The sequence below is a fragment of the Gadus morhua genome, chromosome 15 (assembly GCF_902167405.1).
Source record: "Gadus morhua chromosome 15, gadMor3.0, whole genome shotgun sequence".
Classification (NCBI taxonomy): domain Eukaryota; kingdom Metazoa; phylum Chordata; class Actinopteri; order Gadiformes; family Gadidae; genus Gadus; species Gadus morhua.
This window is the reverse complement of record NC_044062.1, coordinates 5716081-5734959: the sequence shown is the minus strand read 5'-3', so window position 1 is coordinate 5734959 and position 18879 is coordinate 5716081. Positions and strand designations below refer to the sequence as shown.

At 45.9% G+C, this 18879-nt stretch overlaps 1 protein-coding gene across 2 annotated transcripts in view; it reads left to right on the top strand.

Moving 5' to 3' along the window:
* The first annotated feature begins 3170 nt into the window (after positions 1-3170).
* pde10a (phosphodiesterase 10A) overlaps positions 3171-18879 on the top strand; it is a 59119-nt gene continuing 43410 nt past the window's right edge. Inside the window, exon 1 of one of the 2 annotated variants that reach the window (XM_030379075.1) lies at positions 3171-4627. In XM_030379075.1, the coding sequence (XP_030234935.1) occupies positions 4555-4627 (73 nt within the window). In that variant the 5' untranslated portion in view covers positions 3171-4554. The remainder of the gene's footprint in view (positions 4628-18879) is intronic. The other variant, XM_030379074.1, reaches the window with a different exon arrangement.

Genomic DNA, 18879 nt, shown 5'->3' with positions numbered 1-18879 from the left:
TGTCGGTCAGCTCAAAGAGCTTTTGTAAGTAGGCTTTTGTACTGAATGGAAATAAAACCGTGAATAAATGTTTTTTAAAAACTAAATAAAGTAATCTTACATATTTACAATGCCGAAAAATAATACTGAAACTTATTTATAGTTTATACATTTTTCTAGTTATACTAAAGATTATAACATTTTAATTTATGATGTGTCTTTTACTTGGGTCATAAAATCTCAAAATTCACACAAATGTAGGATACTGTGTTATGATTTACATTTAAACGTAATGCTATTGTGTTGCTAATAGCTTATCTCTATCATTCAGAACAAACCTTGCCCATAAGATATACCATACACCCAACAATTTAATCATGATCATTCTTTTTAATGGTTTATTTTATTGATGCATAATTTCCTCTAAGGTTCCTATTTCCTTAAATTCGTATTGCTTTTATGACCAAGTAGCATCCGGCATTGTCGGTGGGTACAGCAGTGACCATTACTTACCAACAGGTGTCGCCGTTTCACATAGTAAACAAATGGATTTCTGATGCAACTCGCTAACAAAGAAGCCCTGTCTTCATGCTTCAACTGCATGAAAATTTGACTAAAAAACCCAAACAGTGACACAATAATTCTCATGAATATAGTTCATTGTTCCTATAATACATGATTAAAGGACATAATTATAAATAATTGAACTGTGCATTAATATTTAATATATAAACATATATCTTTATATATGGATTACCAAACATTTTCAATCAGTCCTTAACAAGAATATGATGTTATGCAGAACACAACTCTTTGCCAAACCTACTCACAAGTATCATAATGTGTTCAAGTATGCATGTGTGCATTTTGTACGTTTGGACATCTGAGTGGCTCAAAGAATATTTCAGTGTTCATGCAACATACACTACTCATTAATACTTTTACGGTAGTTATAGACGTCCCTTTCTAGAATTGAATGAACTATAAAATGACACAGATACATAAGGCTGGTGATGCAGAGAGGATGCAGAGTTAAAGTCTTTACTCTGTACATCTCCTCAGCTTCTAGCAACATGAGGCAACCGAAAAAAACAGAGTGAGAATCAGTCCCCAAAACAGACAATATAAATCATCTGTGTGAATGTAGCCTATTATAATCAATATCTTACACAAACTTTTATTTTGGAAACTCTCTTTTTGTCATGTTATGTTCCCCCTGGGAATCTAGACTTTAGTCAGACACCAGGATCCACATTACAAGACTATTCAGGAATTGGGTATTCACGTATGTTTAAACAGGAGGAGGTTTCAACAGCAGAGATCAAGCTCAGTGTATAAAAGACATGATTACTTTCTCCCCTTGTACAAACACACACACAGACAAGCACACGCATGCACCCAGACACACACACACACACACACACACACACACACACACACACACACACACACACACACACACACACACACACACACACACACACACACACACACACACAAACAGGCCGACGCCCACAGACACACACACAGACACGCACACACACACACGCACACAGTAACCACAGATTAGAAAGGGTTTGTGTAGTATCTCCAATTCAGGTACTACATTCAATCAAGTAAGTGTAAACAAAGGGTGTGTTTCACCCTAGATCATTAAATTCCCATTGAACGTTGACACGAATACGTTCTCTGTCTCGCCGTCTGCGGTAGCGCGTTGTGACGCACGCCGGAGCTACCTCGACCTCCAGACCTCCAGCCTCTCGTCTTCAGAGAGCTGGCCTCTTGTCAACGGCTCCATGGGAGTGATTACCGAAACGCGTCGGTAGCCTCCACTCACGACGCATGACGCCTCATCCTCGTCCATGACGTAGCCGCGGGCGACGTCTGCGTGAGCGTTGTGACGCGGGCAGCGGCCCCCTGCGTCTGGACGTGTGTGTGTCTAGAGTGGCTGGGGGACTCTGTGCTCCTGCAGGGTAAATACTGGGCTCCTAGCGATGGGTAAAAAATGGTTTATGCACAGACTTTAGTAGTCAGGTGAAGCTCTGCTTAACAGAATGACTGTCCTACCTTCAGCGATGTGATGATGACACTCCATGGGTTAAAGAAGATCAAATTCAGGAGTGTTCCTGAAGCAATGTCTTGCTCAATCGGAGGGGCGATGTTCTCCTTGATAGACTAGACGCCATATGTGATCAATTAAAGATATATAATGTAGACATAAATAGACGTAATATTTTGATATATATATGACATTATAGGTTATATATTTACTGCTGAATTATAAACAGGCTACACTACAGAGGGTGTTAGTAATGTTTTGTTTATTTATTTGCTCTCTTAGAAATAAAAAACCTATAACGTAAGAATAATATACGCGATAATGGCACACTTAAAAAAATCTGAAAAGCCTTGAAGGCTGGGGTTATTTCTCCGAGTCTAATAATCCCATTATGATCCGGTCGGGGGAAAAAAAAAAGAGAAAGCCCTCTGTCAAAGCGGGAGCATTGACGCAAGCATCTCTTGACGTCATTAGCTGCAGTGAAAGAGGAGTGGGCGGGGCGACGGGCGCGCGCGGGCCAGTGGAGAGCGAGCAGCAAAGTGTTTGCCTTGGCGCGCGCGTCACGGGCTGAGACGACACCGTTGTACGTCGTACGTCGGCGGCTCGCGCACAATGCCTCATTAAGCACACACACACACACACACACACACACACACACACACACACACACACACACACACACACACACACACACACACACACACACACACACACACACACACACACACACACACACACACACACACACACACACACACACACACACACACACACACACACACACACACACACACACACACACACACACACACACACACACCCCGAAGAACGAAGCCCGACAATCGCTAAAAGACACTTTAGTTCGAGCGAACCGCCGCTAATCTGAACCAGGTGTGACGTGGAATTTGACCCCCCCCCCCCACCTCATTATCATCATGTGAAAGTTAATTAACATATAATCTTATTAAAAAAAAGGGGAGGGTGTCTTTATTGCTCAACTGGTTTCAGCCCCCCCCCCCACCCCCCCAGTGACTTTGTCTTGCAACAATTTGTCATAATGTGGGCTAATATCCGTAGCCCGTCGAAAATATAAGAAGGAGAAACAAAGAAGCTAAAATAAGTCGTTTACTTCCCGCCCTCCCTAAAAGAAACAATACAAGACCCGAGACTGTTCTGCGTCCTGGACGTCTCTCCCTCCTGGTCTGGTCTTCACCCTGGAAGTCTCCCCGGTCTGGTCTAGACCCTGGACGTCTCCCCGGTCTGGTCTGCACCCCAGACGTCTACCCGGCTTGGTCTGCACCCTGGATGTCTACCAGGCCTGGTCTGCGCGGGGCGGGTGTGGACCTCGGCTGTCAGCGCCTTACCTCTCTTCCTCCAAACGCGGGAACTACAATCCACGCATTTGAAACCAGACTGGCGTCTCCCACGTGAGTAGCGCCAGTCTGTAGTATCAGTGTACCTACTATACTGTACTACACTACACTGTACTGTACTCGACTTCAGCCTACTTACCACTCGTTCTTTTTCGCGCCTTCGACGAGTGACGCACGCGCTCCCAAGTTCGGATGCTACAGAGCAGCCACGTGTAGTCCGCTAGCTTCAGACACAGGGCACGCGCCAAGTGGGGTCCTCCTCGTCTCGTCGCTAGGGTGCTTTTTTTGTTGTTTTGGTTGTTGTAGTTGTTGTTGTTGATGGAAGAAAGAAAGGGAACAATGGCACGCGTTGGGCTTCTTTGCCGACACGCGCCCGCCGTTCTGGAGTCTGGACGCACCCCGCGGTTGTTCTAACAAAAGAAGCACGGCTCACGTCTCACGGATGCAGTGAGGAGACCAGTGCCCTGAAGTTGGGGTAGCCTCGGTGCGATTCGGTCCGATGGGGTCCGTCAAGATGTCCGTCGAGCACGCGGGACTCCTCGGTGTGGTGGCTGTGCGTCATCTTTGACTTTGACTGACACTAGACTGACGTGACGTCGCGGATAATTATTCAAATCAATGATCAATCAATGCAGAGTTCAACGTGCGAACTCGTCTTGGTACCGAACCCACCAAGGGGCAGAGGAGGAAAGGACCGGGCCGAATGGACTGGGGATCAACAAGTTTCTACTCGTGCGTAATTTCCCTCGGAGCGTGCTTCGGTGCGGTCCTCGTCACACGTGATCCACAAATCACCCTGCTGCAGATATCTTTCATCTGTCAAGAAGACTAGCCCCCACCCGGTTATCATCTCTGATAACACGCGTTCTCCCGTCACGGTCGGTCTCATCCATGGACGAGCGTCCGCTGCCTCCACGGGTCTCCTCCAACGCGGAGGACGCACGGAAACTCTGCGCTCCTATAGAAACATCGGAGGGGGGAAAGGACACAAAGCCAAGGGATCTGAATGAATGGGACTGAGCATTATTTATTTCCTCGCCTCCCCCTGCCAGTTGTATGTGTCCTTTACCCCGCCGGCTGACCGGGTCCCGCTTGGTCTAGATCGGTCGATCGGTGCCAACGGTTCAAAACACGGCGCGACAAATGTCGAAGAAACGGAAAAGTCCTGAGGATGGCGACGTTGAGGAATTCGCGCCCGCTGGATGCAGTCATCAAGGTAGGTGATCAGAACCGGTCAGCGCAGCAGCCTTAAAGTTAGCCAGACTACAACATATGTCTCTGCGTCATAGCCATAGTTGGCAAGGCCGCTATTAGTTTTCTGTGAAATGCAGGCTATTCCAGCACATCAATGACATCAAGAGGCCGAATAGGGGAGAGTTGTTGCGGATTTGAAAGATAGCTCAGAGCAATTAAGTATCACCTTGGGAATATATTGTCTCTTTGGAAAACCAGATCCCAACTCCACCCTCTGTTCTTCTAGAACAGAAACCATTGATTATGATTACATTTGACGCTGTACTTCAGTGATATGATTTCCAACGATTATAAGTAACAGCTGATTTGAAACCGATGATATATTCCGTTAGTATTCAGTATATATCTCTGCATATTGTGGTCCCAATCTTAACAACATGAGTTTATTGGGGATGTGATGAGCCAGCAGATGTAGACTTGTATTGATCATTATACTCAATTAGATAAAATAGTAGTGCAGGCCAGGGAGAGACAACATTTAATCACATTATTACAATCTTGCAGACAATGCAGACAGACCGTTTCATTACATCAGTGGCTCATCTCTGATTGGTTGAATGGTTGTGTCAGTAAAGTAAGCTGATACCATAAAAAAAGAATTGCATGATGAGTTTGAACAGTTGATGTGTATTCCATTCAATATGAGTTGTAATTACTTGTGGTATAAAGGCCTCTGATGTGTAAGAGTTGTTGGTGAAGATGGAAAGAGGGAGAAAATGACCCATCACCTATGTAAAACATCCATATAATATATTACATGTGGCAGACATTGCCGTTATCGGTTCAAGTACATAATGTTTAATAGTATTTTTAGTATTGAAGTGGTAGTATTGATGTAAGTATTGAAGTATTAAGGTGGCTTTGGAAGTTGGTGAAGGGATGACGAAACAAGCTGGTATTAAGCCTGGACCAATGGGCATGGCATATGTGGGATTGTCGTTTTAACCGACCAATGGGGTCTTGACCTGACTGACTGCCCACTGATCAAGGTGCTCTTAAAGGGATCAATGGAGTCCAAAAGGTTAGTGTTCTCCCTGGTTGAAAGTAATAGGTTATCTCATTCAAACGTAGAGGAAAACAATATATGTATGTGAAATGATCCCGTGCAGCATATGATTATTAGTAGGACATATAGGTTAAAGTTAGAGTTCTTGTCTCACAATGCTAAATTTGCTTCACCCGATGGAAATGTCATAAAAAAAAATATTTTCTTTAGTTTATTTTCTTTAATAGTTCTTTAGTTAGTTTTCTTTAGTTCTTTCGTTTTTTATTTAAAAATACAGCAGAACATTTGTGTCGCATGGGCCTACTCTTTCTCTCTATGATTAAACACCAATTTATTTCAATCTATCACCTGCCAATGTCTCATGGCAACATGCTTACATTGAAAGAGTGTCGACCACAACCCCTCGCTACCCCTTCCTGTTGCATTGTAGGGGGCAAAGTCGTTGGCTCTCCTCCTAGTTGGGCTCCAGCCAGACCGGGAGTTTCCCTTGGCTGACGTGGGGGGGGGGGGGGAGAGAGAGAGAACCGGGCTCTTCCTCCCCTCACTGTGCCCTGGCATCTGACTCCACTTGGGGGGTATGTTCTGAAACCACTCCCACTCCAGTCGTGCCACAGTGCAATGGTTCCATTCCGATCGCACTGCAGTTCCGCTCACGCACATTCCTTTTCCCGCCATATTTACATACGGCCAGAGTTACATACGGCCAGAGTGAGTCCAGTAAGCTTTACTCCCCCAGATCGCCTTCAATGGAGGCTTGGATCATGACGTTGAGCATGCAATATTTAAAAAAACTGAAATGAATGCCCAAATTGAAAGCAGAATGAATCAGGTTATGTTGGATGACTAAGATTCAAAAGAAAAATACTTCATATAAATAGATGCACTTGTTTATCTGAAACGGTAAAGGGCGGTAGGACTGGAATTAGAAGTGGATTATACCCTTCAAAAAATAACGTTGAAGTCTAAATTGAAGGCTTAAAAAACAGACTATAATGTATTCATACATCCATATACATACTCTGCAAGCACTTAAACACCCAGGAAGCTCCATAATGGAATACGGACGACACATATCCACGACTCCACAGGACTGGTGAACGTACGCCACGGTCAGTTGGTTCGGCAGTTGGTGGGAGATCCCTAGTGGGCCAATGGATTCCATCATGCCAACTTCAAAATGAATGGGCTTCGGTGGACTGTACCATAACGGGATGAGGGGGGGGGGGGGGGGGGGGTTATTGTATTGTCCCGCCTCTTGGTATGAGGCCCACCACAGATGTTGATCGGTGATCCGTTCCATCAGACCTGCTAGGTCTACACAGCCCTCTTCACTGCCTTTTGACGTGAACATAGCAGGATCATCACTAACTATTCACTGGTACTGTTTAGTCAATTTGTAATTTTTTTAATGTATCTTGTTGTTATAATTATTATTACACTATTTTTTTTTTTAAACGCAAAGTGGGGTCCTCCTCGTCTCGTCTCTAGGGCGCTGTTGTTGTTGTTGTTGTTGATGGAAGAAAGAGAGGGAACAATGGCACACGTTGGGTTTCCTAGCTGCCACGTGTTTGGACTGTATACAAATTTTTCGTGTAATTGTTCTGTTATGTTTTAATTTTCGAATGCACAATAAGTGCATATTTGCATTCAACAATGGTCAAGAGCGCACAGATAAATAAATGTAAATGTAATGAGATGTAATGAGGGTTTTGAAAAAATCTTGCGGGATTAGGGCAGCACATATATTTTGAGATTGGGGTACTAGGTATGTTTATATGGTTTGAGATTGGGTTAGTCGATATGTTTTGAGATTAGGGTAGATATAATGTTTTGAGGTTGGGGAAGTAGTTTTTATGTTCCCAGAATGGGGGTAGTAGATATAATGTTTTCAGAGTGGGGTCGTAATTTATATGTTTTGAGATGGTGGTGGTAGTAGTAGATGATATGTATTCAGAGTGGTGTAGTAGTTTATACGTTTTGAGATTCTGGTAGTAGATGATATGTTTTGAGTTGAGCGTAGTAAATAATATGTTTTGAGTTGAGAGTAGTAGATCATATTTGTTGAGAATGGCAGGAGTACTGCTGCTAGCTAATGCCAGTTAAAAACATGGGAATAAAAAGCACAAGGGTGAAAATATACATTTTAGAATAGACTTACTCAACACCCAAACATAGTTATATTTTTCCTGTCATGCAGTAAAACATTTTTATCGTAGTAAAACATTTCTTCCTCCAAATCCACACCAAGCTTTGTGGTCCCCGTCTGTATATTTTTGACACTGTAGCGGCTGTCTTTACCAGTGTGTGGGGAATAGATTTTGGGATTTAGTGGATTGTTCCGTCCTAATGAATTAAACTGAGGAACTTCATACCCTCACGCTGTAGCGTCGTAGCTTTCCAGCGGTGTACCATGTGTGTGTGTGTGTGTGTGTGTGTGTGTGTGTGTGTGTGTGTGTGTGTGTGTGTGTGTTTCTTTAGCTTGGCCGTGTGCCCGGGATGCTGGGAGAGTTTGCGAGCGGCGGAGAGGCTTATGGGCTGAGTTTGCTTGGCATGCCCCCCGGTTGACGTCACTGCCATGGCCAAACGCTCTCAGCACTTAGCACTGCAACCACAGGAACCTCCCCCTCCCCCCCACACACACAGACACACACACACGAACACACATTCACAGCCACAAGATCACATGCACAAACATGCATTTACACAAACACACAGTGCACACACATAATGCACAGACTTATACATTTGCAAGCCAGCATGCACACACACGCACGCACGCACACGCACACACACACACACACACACACACACACACACACACACACACACACACACACACACAGTGTCTCTCACCCGCTTTCTTCGTCATCATTTCTTGCAAACGTAATCCGACCAATCTCCTTGTTTGTGGACCTCGGTGCCGCAGCAGCAGCTAGTGACATGGAAGCAGTATTTGTAGCGCTGATGAGTGCCTGCGATCCATTGCGCGGTCCCGCTGATCAAGATCACCATCTAGTGGTTCAGTTAGGAGTTGCAAGACTCAAGGCAGATTGTTTTTAATGAGTCAAATCTACATCCCAATAATGTTGTGATGTATTATTCGATTCATTGCATTGTGTCGCATTTTATTAAACATACAGCTGGCCTTCATTTTTCCCTCTCATTGGCCACTCTTGGGATCTCTCTCACTGTCAAACACTAGGTCGAGCCAGAGTCCAAGAAAAACGCAAACCAGGAAACCCATTCTTTGAGTTATTATATTTTAGTTGGTTGGTTTTTTATGAGTTTTTGCCGGTATACATTTGGCTTTCAAGGGGTATTTATTGATTTAATTCAATTATCTAAGTTGGCAAGTTAAGTAATTTGTCTTTTTACTGCTTTCACAGTTACAAGGATTTCGCAGGGCCGTATAACAAGACAAACCATAACCTTGAGCCCTGCTTGCAGTAGGGAGCGAAGCTTTGTAGCTTCACCTTTGTAAGTTATGCCCATATAAGGCTGGCATTCACTGGCACAATGTTGACATCAAAATGGGACAATGTCTTATTATTAATATTATTTTTGTATGTCGAAGTGTGTTTGTGTGTATCGATGTACGACGTCTGTCCGTCTATCAGATCACAAGCATGCAAGCCTATTAGGCAGACAAGGGCAAAGTGTGTGTGTGTGTGTTTGTGTGTATCAGTCCTTCTGTCTGTCTGACTGTCTATCACAGCACACTAACATGTGAGTGTGTTACGCAGTCACGGCCAAAATGTGTGTGTGTGTGTGTGTGTGTATGTTTGCTTGTGTGTGTGTGTACATGCCTGTTTGTGTATGCATGCTTGTGTTGTGTGTGTGTGTGTGTGTGTGTGTGTGTGTGTGTGTGTGTGTGTGTGTGTGTGTGTGTGTGCGTGCGTGTGTGTGTGTATGCTTGCTTGTGTGTGTGTGTACGTGCCTATGCATGCTTGTGCGCGTGTGCACGTGCGTGTGTGCATGCGTGTGCATACGTCCGTGTGTGTGTGTATGGGTCGGTGTGTTATCAGTAAACAGCGCCAGTGACCCGGTGGCCGCCCGCCAGCGCTGGCCCCAGCTCTGAGGCCTCGCTTGGGGGGGGCGGGGGGGCTGACGGGCCCTCTACGTCATCACCCATATTTCTCACCTATGATTCATGCTCGCTTTGTTTGGCCCCCCCCCATGAGGGCCGGGGGCTGGGGCCGGGCAGGGCTCCAGCAGCCGCTGACATTCGGCACAGGCCTTCCTTCAGCACAACACACAGTTTGGTTTCTCTCTGCGTACCCCGTCTGGGAGCCCGGATTAGTCTTCCCTACGATGGGACGGATGTTTGTTTGTTGTGTATTTATTTTTTATTCATAATCATATTTTATGAACGTCGTGACTCGTCTTTGACGTTCGTCGGGTCGGTCTCGCTGTTGTCGAAGCGACGTCTTGTCACATATTTTGAAAAATAACAATACGTTTGTGATATTTTCGTTGCTATTTCGTGATGTTTGGGGGGATTACTGTGCTTGAACAAACACGACACATTCCGTGTAGTTATATATTATGTACATCTGGCCAGCCGAGAAAGTTCAACAACTAGTAGAACTAGTACTTTCATGTCATGCAATTCATTAACTGGATGCAACAAAACACATCATTTGTACCCTACCATTTGTCCCCTATTTCTGACTCTTTAGTGGGGTGCTTCTAAAGACACAAGCAGAGAGAGAGAGAGAGAGAGAGAGAGAGAGAGAGAGAGAGAGAGAGAGAGAGAGAGAGAGAGAGAGAGAGAGAGAGAGAGAGAGAGAGAGAGAGAGAGAGAGAGAGAGAGAGAGAGAGAGAGAGAGAGAGAGAGAGAGAGAGAGAGAGAGAGAGAGAGAGAGAGAGAGAGAGAGAGAGGCCTCTCTCTGTGGCACCTCGCTATGTATACAGCAGCTAGTGTTACAAGAAGCCCACTGACAGGCTGCATGACGTCACACACCGGTAACTAATGGCAGAATTGTCCTGGTGTGTGTCCGTGTTTTTCTATCTTCCTTCGTTTCTTTCTAGGGAGGGGGGGGGGTAGATCGAGTGGGCAGACGCAACACGCTGCTGCTTGTTGGTTTTTTGGCAATATTATTTCCCTTATTTTCGTCAAATCAACTGTAAAAACCACTGGAGAGGAACGCACGTCAGTTATCCCATTGAAGTTTGATGGCTGGCAGGCGGAGGGATATTTCATGCGAACGCGGCGGTAGCACGGAGCAGGAGCGCCGCGCTGGGTCACGGTTCAGGTCCCCTGCTTGCGTCACCTCACACAGCAACGGCGCTGGATCGCCGTCAAGCCCGCTACAGCTGCTGCTCTCATCACGCCGTTCTCCAGCGGGCTGAAAGAAACCCCAGGACTCCCAATCATGTCAAAGCTCGTGCATTCAGGCCTTCGCAAGAAACCGCAACGGACGGCCAGAGCTACAACGAATGCAATTTGTCCTAATGAAAAAAAAAAAAAATACATGTTTTTTTCTTTTTCTTTTTCGTCGTCACAATTTCATATAAAATGGATTTCTGCAGTGGCAAAAGGAAGCGAGAGAGAGAGAGAGAGAGAGAGAGAGAGAGAGAGAGAGAGAGAGTGAGAGTGTGCGCATATTTGATCTCTCAGGCGCTTTAAAGAGATTGCACAGTGAGGCGTTATACATGTGTGACGTCCGTACGGCAGCGAGCTGTGTTTGTTTTTGCCCCCCTTGCCTTGCCCCCCCCTCCCAACCACATGGCCCTACTAGTCATAAGCGTCTTCCAAAGTTACATGCGGTACTAATCTCTAGGTCAGGGAAGCTGCCAGCACACGAGCTGCCCTTGTGTATCGAACCTGAAATTGAAGAAAATGTTTGATTGTGTCTGTGTGTGTGTGTGTGTGTGTGTGTGTGTGTGTGTGTGTGTGTGTGTGTGTGTGTGTGTGTGTGTGTGTGTGTGTGTGTGTGTGTGTGTGTGTGTGTGTGTGTGTGTGTGTGTGTGTGCGCATGTTTTTTTTTTTCCAACAGTCTCTTTCAGTGATAACGACACTTAACCTCCATTTTAGTTTTTAAACATGCTAAATCTGTTTTGAATGGATCCTTTTTATTAATTGTATTAACAATTATGTCACTGGCGGAACTGGCTGTACTTAATAATATAATTTTTTATAACACAAATTATGCTAAAATATTTGCAAGACAGAATCAAAAGTCAAAAAGTCTTGTTGTAGTGTTAAATATTCAATAGAAAATAAAGCCTATTTTTGTAGTTATTACGTAGCAGGAGATGTATTAACAGCCACTCTGTTTTGTGTGAGGAATAAAGATCATGCATCCAAGCACACATCATCTCACGTGTCGTCTACGACATGTAGACTGGGAGATTCCATACGTCAAACCGTAATACACATGTCAACCGCACGGCTTCCACACTCACACTCGTGTGTGTGTGCGTAGGTGTGTGACTGTGTTTGTGTGTGTGCGTAGGTGTGTGCGTGTGTGTGTGTGTTGGATTATAAGTGTGTGAGATTGTGTGTGTGTGTGTGTGTGTGTGTGTGTGTGTGCGTGTGTCAGTGTGTGTGTGAGTGTATGTGAGCGTGTGTGTGTGTGTGCGTGCGCGTGCGTGCGTGCGTGAGTGTGTGTTTGTCACAGGGACCAAGGCGAGCGTAATGTGTGCCAGCTCTGTGACGCAGGGGACACACCACGCCCAGACCGCCCCTCTGAGTGGCAGTAACAGTGTCTCCTGCTGAAGCATGCTCCCGCTCTGACTTCATTGGCTCCTGCTCTGACGCAGATTGCAGCCCCCCCCCCCCCTACCCCAACCCACCCACCACCCGTATCCCCATTCCCCTCTCTTCTACCCCTCCCCATCCCCTCCCCCAGCCAACCAACTCCACCATCACCACCACCCTCCCTCCGTCAACACACACACGCACACACGCATACACACACACACACACACACACCCACACACACACACACACACACACTCACACACACATACAAACATGCACACATGCACACATGCAGACTCACACACACACACACACACACACACACACACACACACACACGCACGCACGCACACACACTCAACCGCCTCCTTTACTGTTTTCCTCCACCTCCACCACCTCCACCACCTCCACCACCTCCACCACCTCCTCCACCTCCACCACCCATTTAGAAGGTTGTTCAGAAGCGGCTTCGCCGCACAGCGGCCCACACCGCCTCACACGCGCACGAGGCACCACCTGTCCTCTCTTCCTCCTCCCGGTTCAGCCTCCCACTCCTCGGTCGGCTCCCCCTGTCTCCTCTTTCATCAGGCTCTCTCCCTCTTCTTTGTTGTTTTTTTCTTCGCTTTCTTCCGTGTGGGCCTTGTTTTACGGCGGCCGTGCCCAAAGCTCGGTCCCGCGGATGCGGAGAGTAGAATGGGGACACTGTGTGTGCACAAGGATATGATGTCGAAATTGTAAAATATGTAAATCACATGCGGGTTTTACAGTGGCTTTATTTAAACGAGTGTGCGTCCTTGAAATATTTAAAACGCTCACCTGGGCGCGTGTCACGAGGAGCGGTCGGACGTCAGCCTCTTGGGTGACGTCATCGTGTGTGTCATCCCTGGAAAGCTGTTCTTGTTCTCGTTCACGTTCACATTTTCGTGCACGTTATCGTTCACATTTCCATTCACATTTCCATTAACGTTCGCATTATCATCCAATTCCCAATCCCATTCTCAATCTCATCCCCATTCCCACCTTTTTCCACGCCATTCTTCATGTGTACTAAAAACACAAAAACATCAGAAAAGCCATGTAGGGTCAGGAGATAACGAGGCTGAAACGTGTCGAACGCTTTGTGACTCACACGTTTCCATTAGTTCAACCGTTTGCGTGTGGTTGATCCGACCGGCGTCTCCTTGTGTGTGTGTGTGTGTGTGTGTGTGTGTGTGTGTGTGTGTGTGTTTATGTGAATTGTAAACGTGTAAATCAGAGAGCGAGAGCGTTGGTGGCTTTGCTTTAGCAACCATCCCGGCAGTTCACCTTGACCCTGCGATACACAACCCACAGCGAAGCGCAGGGCGCTTGTTTAATGGGCCTCTGACAGCATGCGTGCCCGGATGGGCTCTGTTTCAAATTACCCATGGTTCATCCTGCTTTGTGAATGGGCTGCAAGGGGCTGGGGAGTGAGAGAGAGAGAGAGGGGCTCATAGCACCACAGAAGGTCCCCCTGAATTTAACATTTCACATTTGCCATACACTTTAGCACTGTAGCACACGACAGACCCTGAATACAAACTTGACTGATAATGTGCGAACGAATCTGTGTTCTGAGCCGTGGTGAGTGAGCTGTTGAGCAGCTGCAGCCTGAGGTGTACTTTCATGGGTTACTTGGAAAGGTTGTCCGGTCCTCTTTCCTGCTTCATTATTCATATTAGGCCGCGTACGTGTTCCTCACATTCAGCCTCGCAGGGCAGCCCAGAGTGGGGTCTCCAACCTCCGCAAGACCAAGGATATTTATTTCCTCTTTTTTTTTAGGTACAGCACATTACTTTTCTTAAGTTATAGATTTATCAGGGCTTACGCCTTTATGCAGTCATGTTTTATTACCGGTGTTCTTTTTTCAGATGTTTTATTGCTGTTTTGCTTTGAATGAGAATGATTTTATTTTGGAGGCTCCTGTGTCATGTTGATATGAAAGAATATTGTTGGAAAACGTATCAAAAGAAGAAGGACTTTTGTACGTATTTTGTGTTGCAACACAATCGTATTGTTGTGTGAGAAAGAAAAATAGAAATTGTATTTCCTTTCAAAAGTATCTCTGGAGAACAAACAAGGCACAAACTTTCTGCAACCTTGTATATTATTGTATTATTATTATTTTATTATTTAAATTATTTTTAATATCTCCCTCCTCCTTAAGTTGTTTGGTGGATGTGCTTGTAAATGTTATTTCAAGGATTGCAACAGAATATTTTATTTCTACAGCTTGCAGCTTCTTGAAATTTTAAACATTGTTTTATTGTGGCAGGCTTTTGTAATAGGTTAATTAAAAAATGTAGGTATTTGGTTTGTTACATTTCTAATTTGTTGACTTCCTCCATACTCAAATGTATTTGATGGGGACATATTAAGTTGCAGTGGTCCCAGAACCGCTGTAAATAGAGTAGATAATTATAGTTTAATATTTTCTGATATGTTCGATTTCATATTTTACATTTTATTACCATTAGGTGGAATCAACCTTTTGAAGAGATGAGGGGAGAGGGGGGGATGACGTGAGATAGAGAGAAAGTGACTGAAATGAATAACTGTCTCGGGTGTCTCTTAATCAGTCTGCCTCAACACAGATCGTGTGCTGACACGCGACTGTCCTGTTGTGTTCGTACTATCATAGCACCTAAAAGTGTGACTAATACGAACATTAGCTGTAAAACAAGTTACCTTTGACTCTAGCCCTGAGAACACAATGAGTCAATGAGCAAAAATCCACACATCTCTCTGTGTATAACTAACACTTATAATTCCCCCTGCAATTATTATTATTAGTGGGAAGATGCTATCATGTATATTTTTCATAAACCTGATTCATGCTAGCATCTCCCATCGATCCCAATGAATAACAATCCAGTGACGTAGCACACAGACATCGAACCGGAGAGACCGACTGCAATGCAGCTGCAAAACACAAAAAAAAAGCTGCACAAAGTATCAACGTCCTTTCCTTCTATCTTTTCCTTTTTGGACGGCCGAGGGTAAACAGAGGCAGTAACATGTTAATTGGTGCTGGACTAGTTGCAGGCAGCGCTGTGAAGATGTGCATAACTCACGCACCCCCCTGGGGACTCGGTATCTTCATGGCCTGCCAGTGACGTCAATGCCCCGGCTGTCCTGTGGTTTGTCAGAACAGACTATTCAGCTGGGGTGGGGGGGGGGGGGGGGGGGGGGGGGGGTTGGAGAGGAGACTGGAGCATGTGTGCTCAATGTGTGTGTGTGTGGCTGTGTGTCTGCCTGCACACTCATGCCTGTATGCACCAAGTGTACTTGTGAGAGTGTGTGTGTGTGTGTGTGTGTGTGTGTGTGTGTGTGTGTGTGTGTGTGTGTGCGCATGTCTATGTCTTTGTGTGTGTCCTTTGTTCCCATTTGCATATCCCTTTCTAATGTTTATAGTTTCACGTGGACCTGGTGGAAATGTGCTGCAATTATCTGAAAGCACACACACAGTGTCCTGAATTAAGAAGTGCTTAGGGAGAACTGCGGTACAGAAGGGGTTTGGGGCAAGGCTGTAATCACAGGGAACGCTCAAGCCTTGGTGGATGCAGTGTTTCCCCCCACATGCGTCCAGCAGTGCCACGGCACAGCGCCACCGCTGGAGTACTGGTGCCACTGCAATCACCCATGAAAGACCAATAATCTGTTTTATTTAAAAAAAAACATCTATCATCAGTTCCCACTATGGGAACTGATGCCTGATGAATCTGTAGGTGGCTTTGGAGACTTTAGACTAAATGTAGGAGGTGTTAAGAGAAAAATAAACACAACAAGTGACTTGAAAATGGAACGTAGCCTACTTATTGGATTGCGTAGAACAGAAGCAACAGTCTTATGCAACCCAGATGATGGGATGGCTTATTGCAGATGTATAACTGTATACACGTGTACACGTACACACGCACATCAGAAGTGTGCAAAAAACATTTGTACTGTGCACACACACACCTGAACTGTCCACACGCATATCACCACTGCACCCTCACATCGGACCGATGCACACGCACCTCAACATTGTGCACCTTACACACCTCAGCCTCGCCATTTGGTACACTGGGGTCGAGGTCCAGTCATTATATTATATTCATTACATTTATTAAATGGGCGCTAGATTACATGTTGTTCACATTTAATGATTGGGCACTAGATTTCATAATGTAAACATTAAATGGACGGTAGATGACATTCGTACATTGATGACACTGGTTATGAGGGAGCTTAGGACACAAGCGAATTCATTCAATAAACACAAGCGTTCTACATCACCCCCACCAATCAGCCTATTCAATCCCGGGATTGGATTCCCTTTCAGTGCGGCCGAGCCCTGAGGTTACGACGCAGACTCCCTCCTATTTGGAACACCGCAAGCTCTAATAGAACATCTGGAACTCCATTTTGGAGAAAGCTACTCGCCCCATTTCAGATGCCCAGCAGATCCTTGGCTCCTGGCTGAAACCAGGGACCTCTAGCACTACTCTAGGCGACCGTTCGCCTGAAACAGCGCACTGCAGCGCTCTCCAGAGACGACGCTAGGCTCACGCAGCTCACCAACCTGCCCAACACCAGTGCTGCAGTGACCACCTCTCTGCCAGAGGAGCACTGGAACTGTTTGGAGAATCCCCAGGGGCCGTGGCTTCCTCCTCTCTGAAGGTGGAGTACGGGCCCCTCTCCAGCTCCGGTTCCGGCGCCCAGTAGTCCATTCTCTGTTAATCCCGTGGAGCTATCTAACAGGCTAATCCCCGCCGCCTCACTGTCTCCACCTAATCTAGTTCAGGATCTCCATCGGAAGGCACTGCTGTCTCCCCGAAGTGAGAGGCTGTGACAGGTAGTGGTGCCATGGTTTGTACGTGTTAGCAAAACACCATTTTTGGCATCACGGTTGAGGCATACATGTCCTAATACAAAACCCAGAGCAAATCACGCCGGTGAAATTGAAATGTCAAGGAATATCAAAAAATAGTATGGGATCTTCACCCTGCCTTGCACATCCCACAACATTAGCCATGCGTTGTCAGGGGGAGCTCGCTGCCAGAGGCGGGTGTGTTGTGCTGCTCGCTGTAGAGGAGTTTGAATCAGCCGAGAGGAGGGGGGAGTTCCAACACTTCCTCTAATCTCAACCCTGGCACATTTCCCTTTGGCGCGGTTCTTGTGACGTTAAACCAGCTAATGAAAATTGATGAGTTGAGGACTGATGCTTGACACCTAAACAACAACACAATGCCAAAGGAAGGTCTTATTTTACATGGCTCATTGTAACCCCATGGCTGGACAGCTAGCACGGATTAGAGCATGGTTTGGTTTGCATGCTATTTGAGACGATGGCTCCTTGGAACCTGTGCCTGATATACGTGACTGCTTGTGAGTTCATTGGGTCATTGTAATTGTAATAACATTTAGATTGTTATATATCTGTGCACATATAGTAAAAAGATGACTAATTTACCATCTGTAAAGAGGTACCTCAAAGATATAACTGTTGATTTGACACAGTTTGTAGATTATAAAGATTATCAAGAAATTGTCGCGGTAAAAACATACACAGAAGGACACCAAGGGTCCGAAACGGACAGGACCGACTGAAGTCACCGATGGTGAGCGTCTTCTTCCTCAGCCCGGTGCCACCTATGCTGCACCCCTTTTGCATGACGCCCTCTCTATTGCACCAGCTGGCAGCCTTAAGGTGCCCCCGAAGGCCATGTCAGAGTAGCTCGTCTGAGCGGGGTACACAGCCAACCCGTGGAGGTGTGAAAGTGGGTGAAGGGAGGAGGTGTGTTATCTGAGGTACCACCTCGGGCCTGGGATTGATAAGGCAGCAGCTATTTTGGCCACGCGTCCCGGCGGCTGGTGGGATAACAGGGACAAGCAGCCCCCCGCATTCAGCGGACGCCAGATCTCCAAACATTCAGGGCACCGCGGTGAAGGCCACTTGTGAGTGGCTCACTCGCAATGCCACTGGGGCATTTCAACCACGTTCGTCTGAAGGTGGTGTTCTGCTTTGACTTCGCCATGGAGAGGTTATGTTTCAGAGCCCATTCCACTCCGAGATTGGAGAGAATACATTCATAAACGATGTGTAAATAATGATACTGCGTTACGGCAGGGATTCTGTCCAGTGCTTCGGACATTGGCCTTTGAGTGGCTGTTGAGTTGTTGAAATTTGTACGTTGATGTAAGGATGAGCGGTATCACAGGGAATCCTCATTATTTGGACTAACCATCTCATCAAAAGCTCCAGAGGTGGGCGAAGAGCTAATTTTCAACTGTGGACATATGTTTTCAGTGTTTTTTTTGATGCACACCACATTGTTTGTACCATTGCATTGAATGGTTGACGCAAACATCGCAATGTGGTTATTATGGTTTGAAGCCAGATACAGAGAATTGTTCTAACCCGCTCCTCTATAGCTCCTATGTTGCCAAAATCGCGTGTTGGTGTCAGCTTTCAGTAGCTATTGTGGCTAGCCATCCC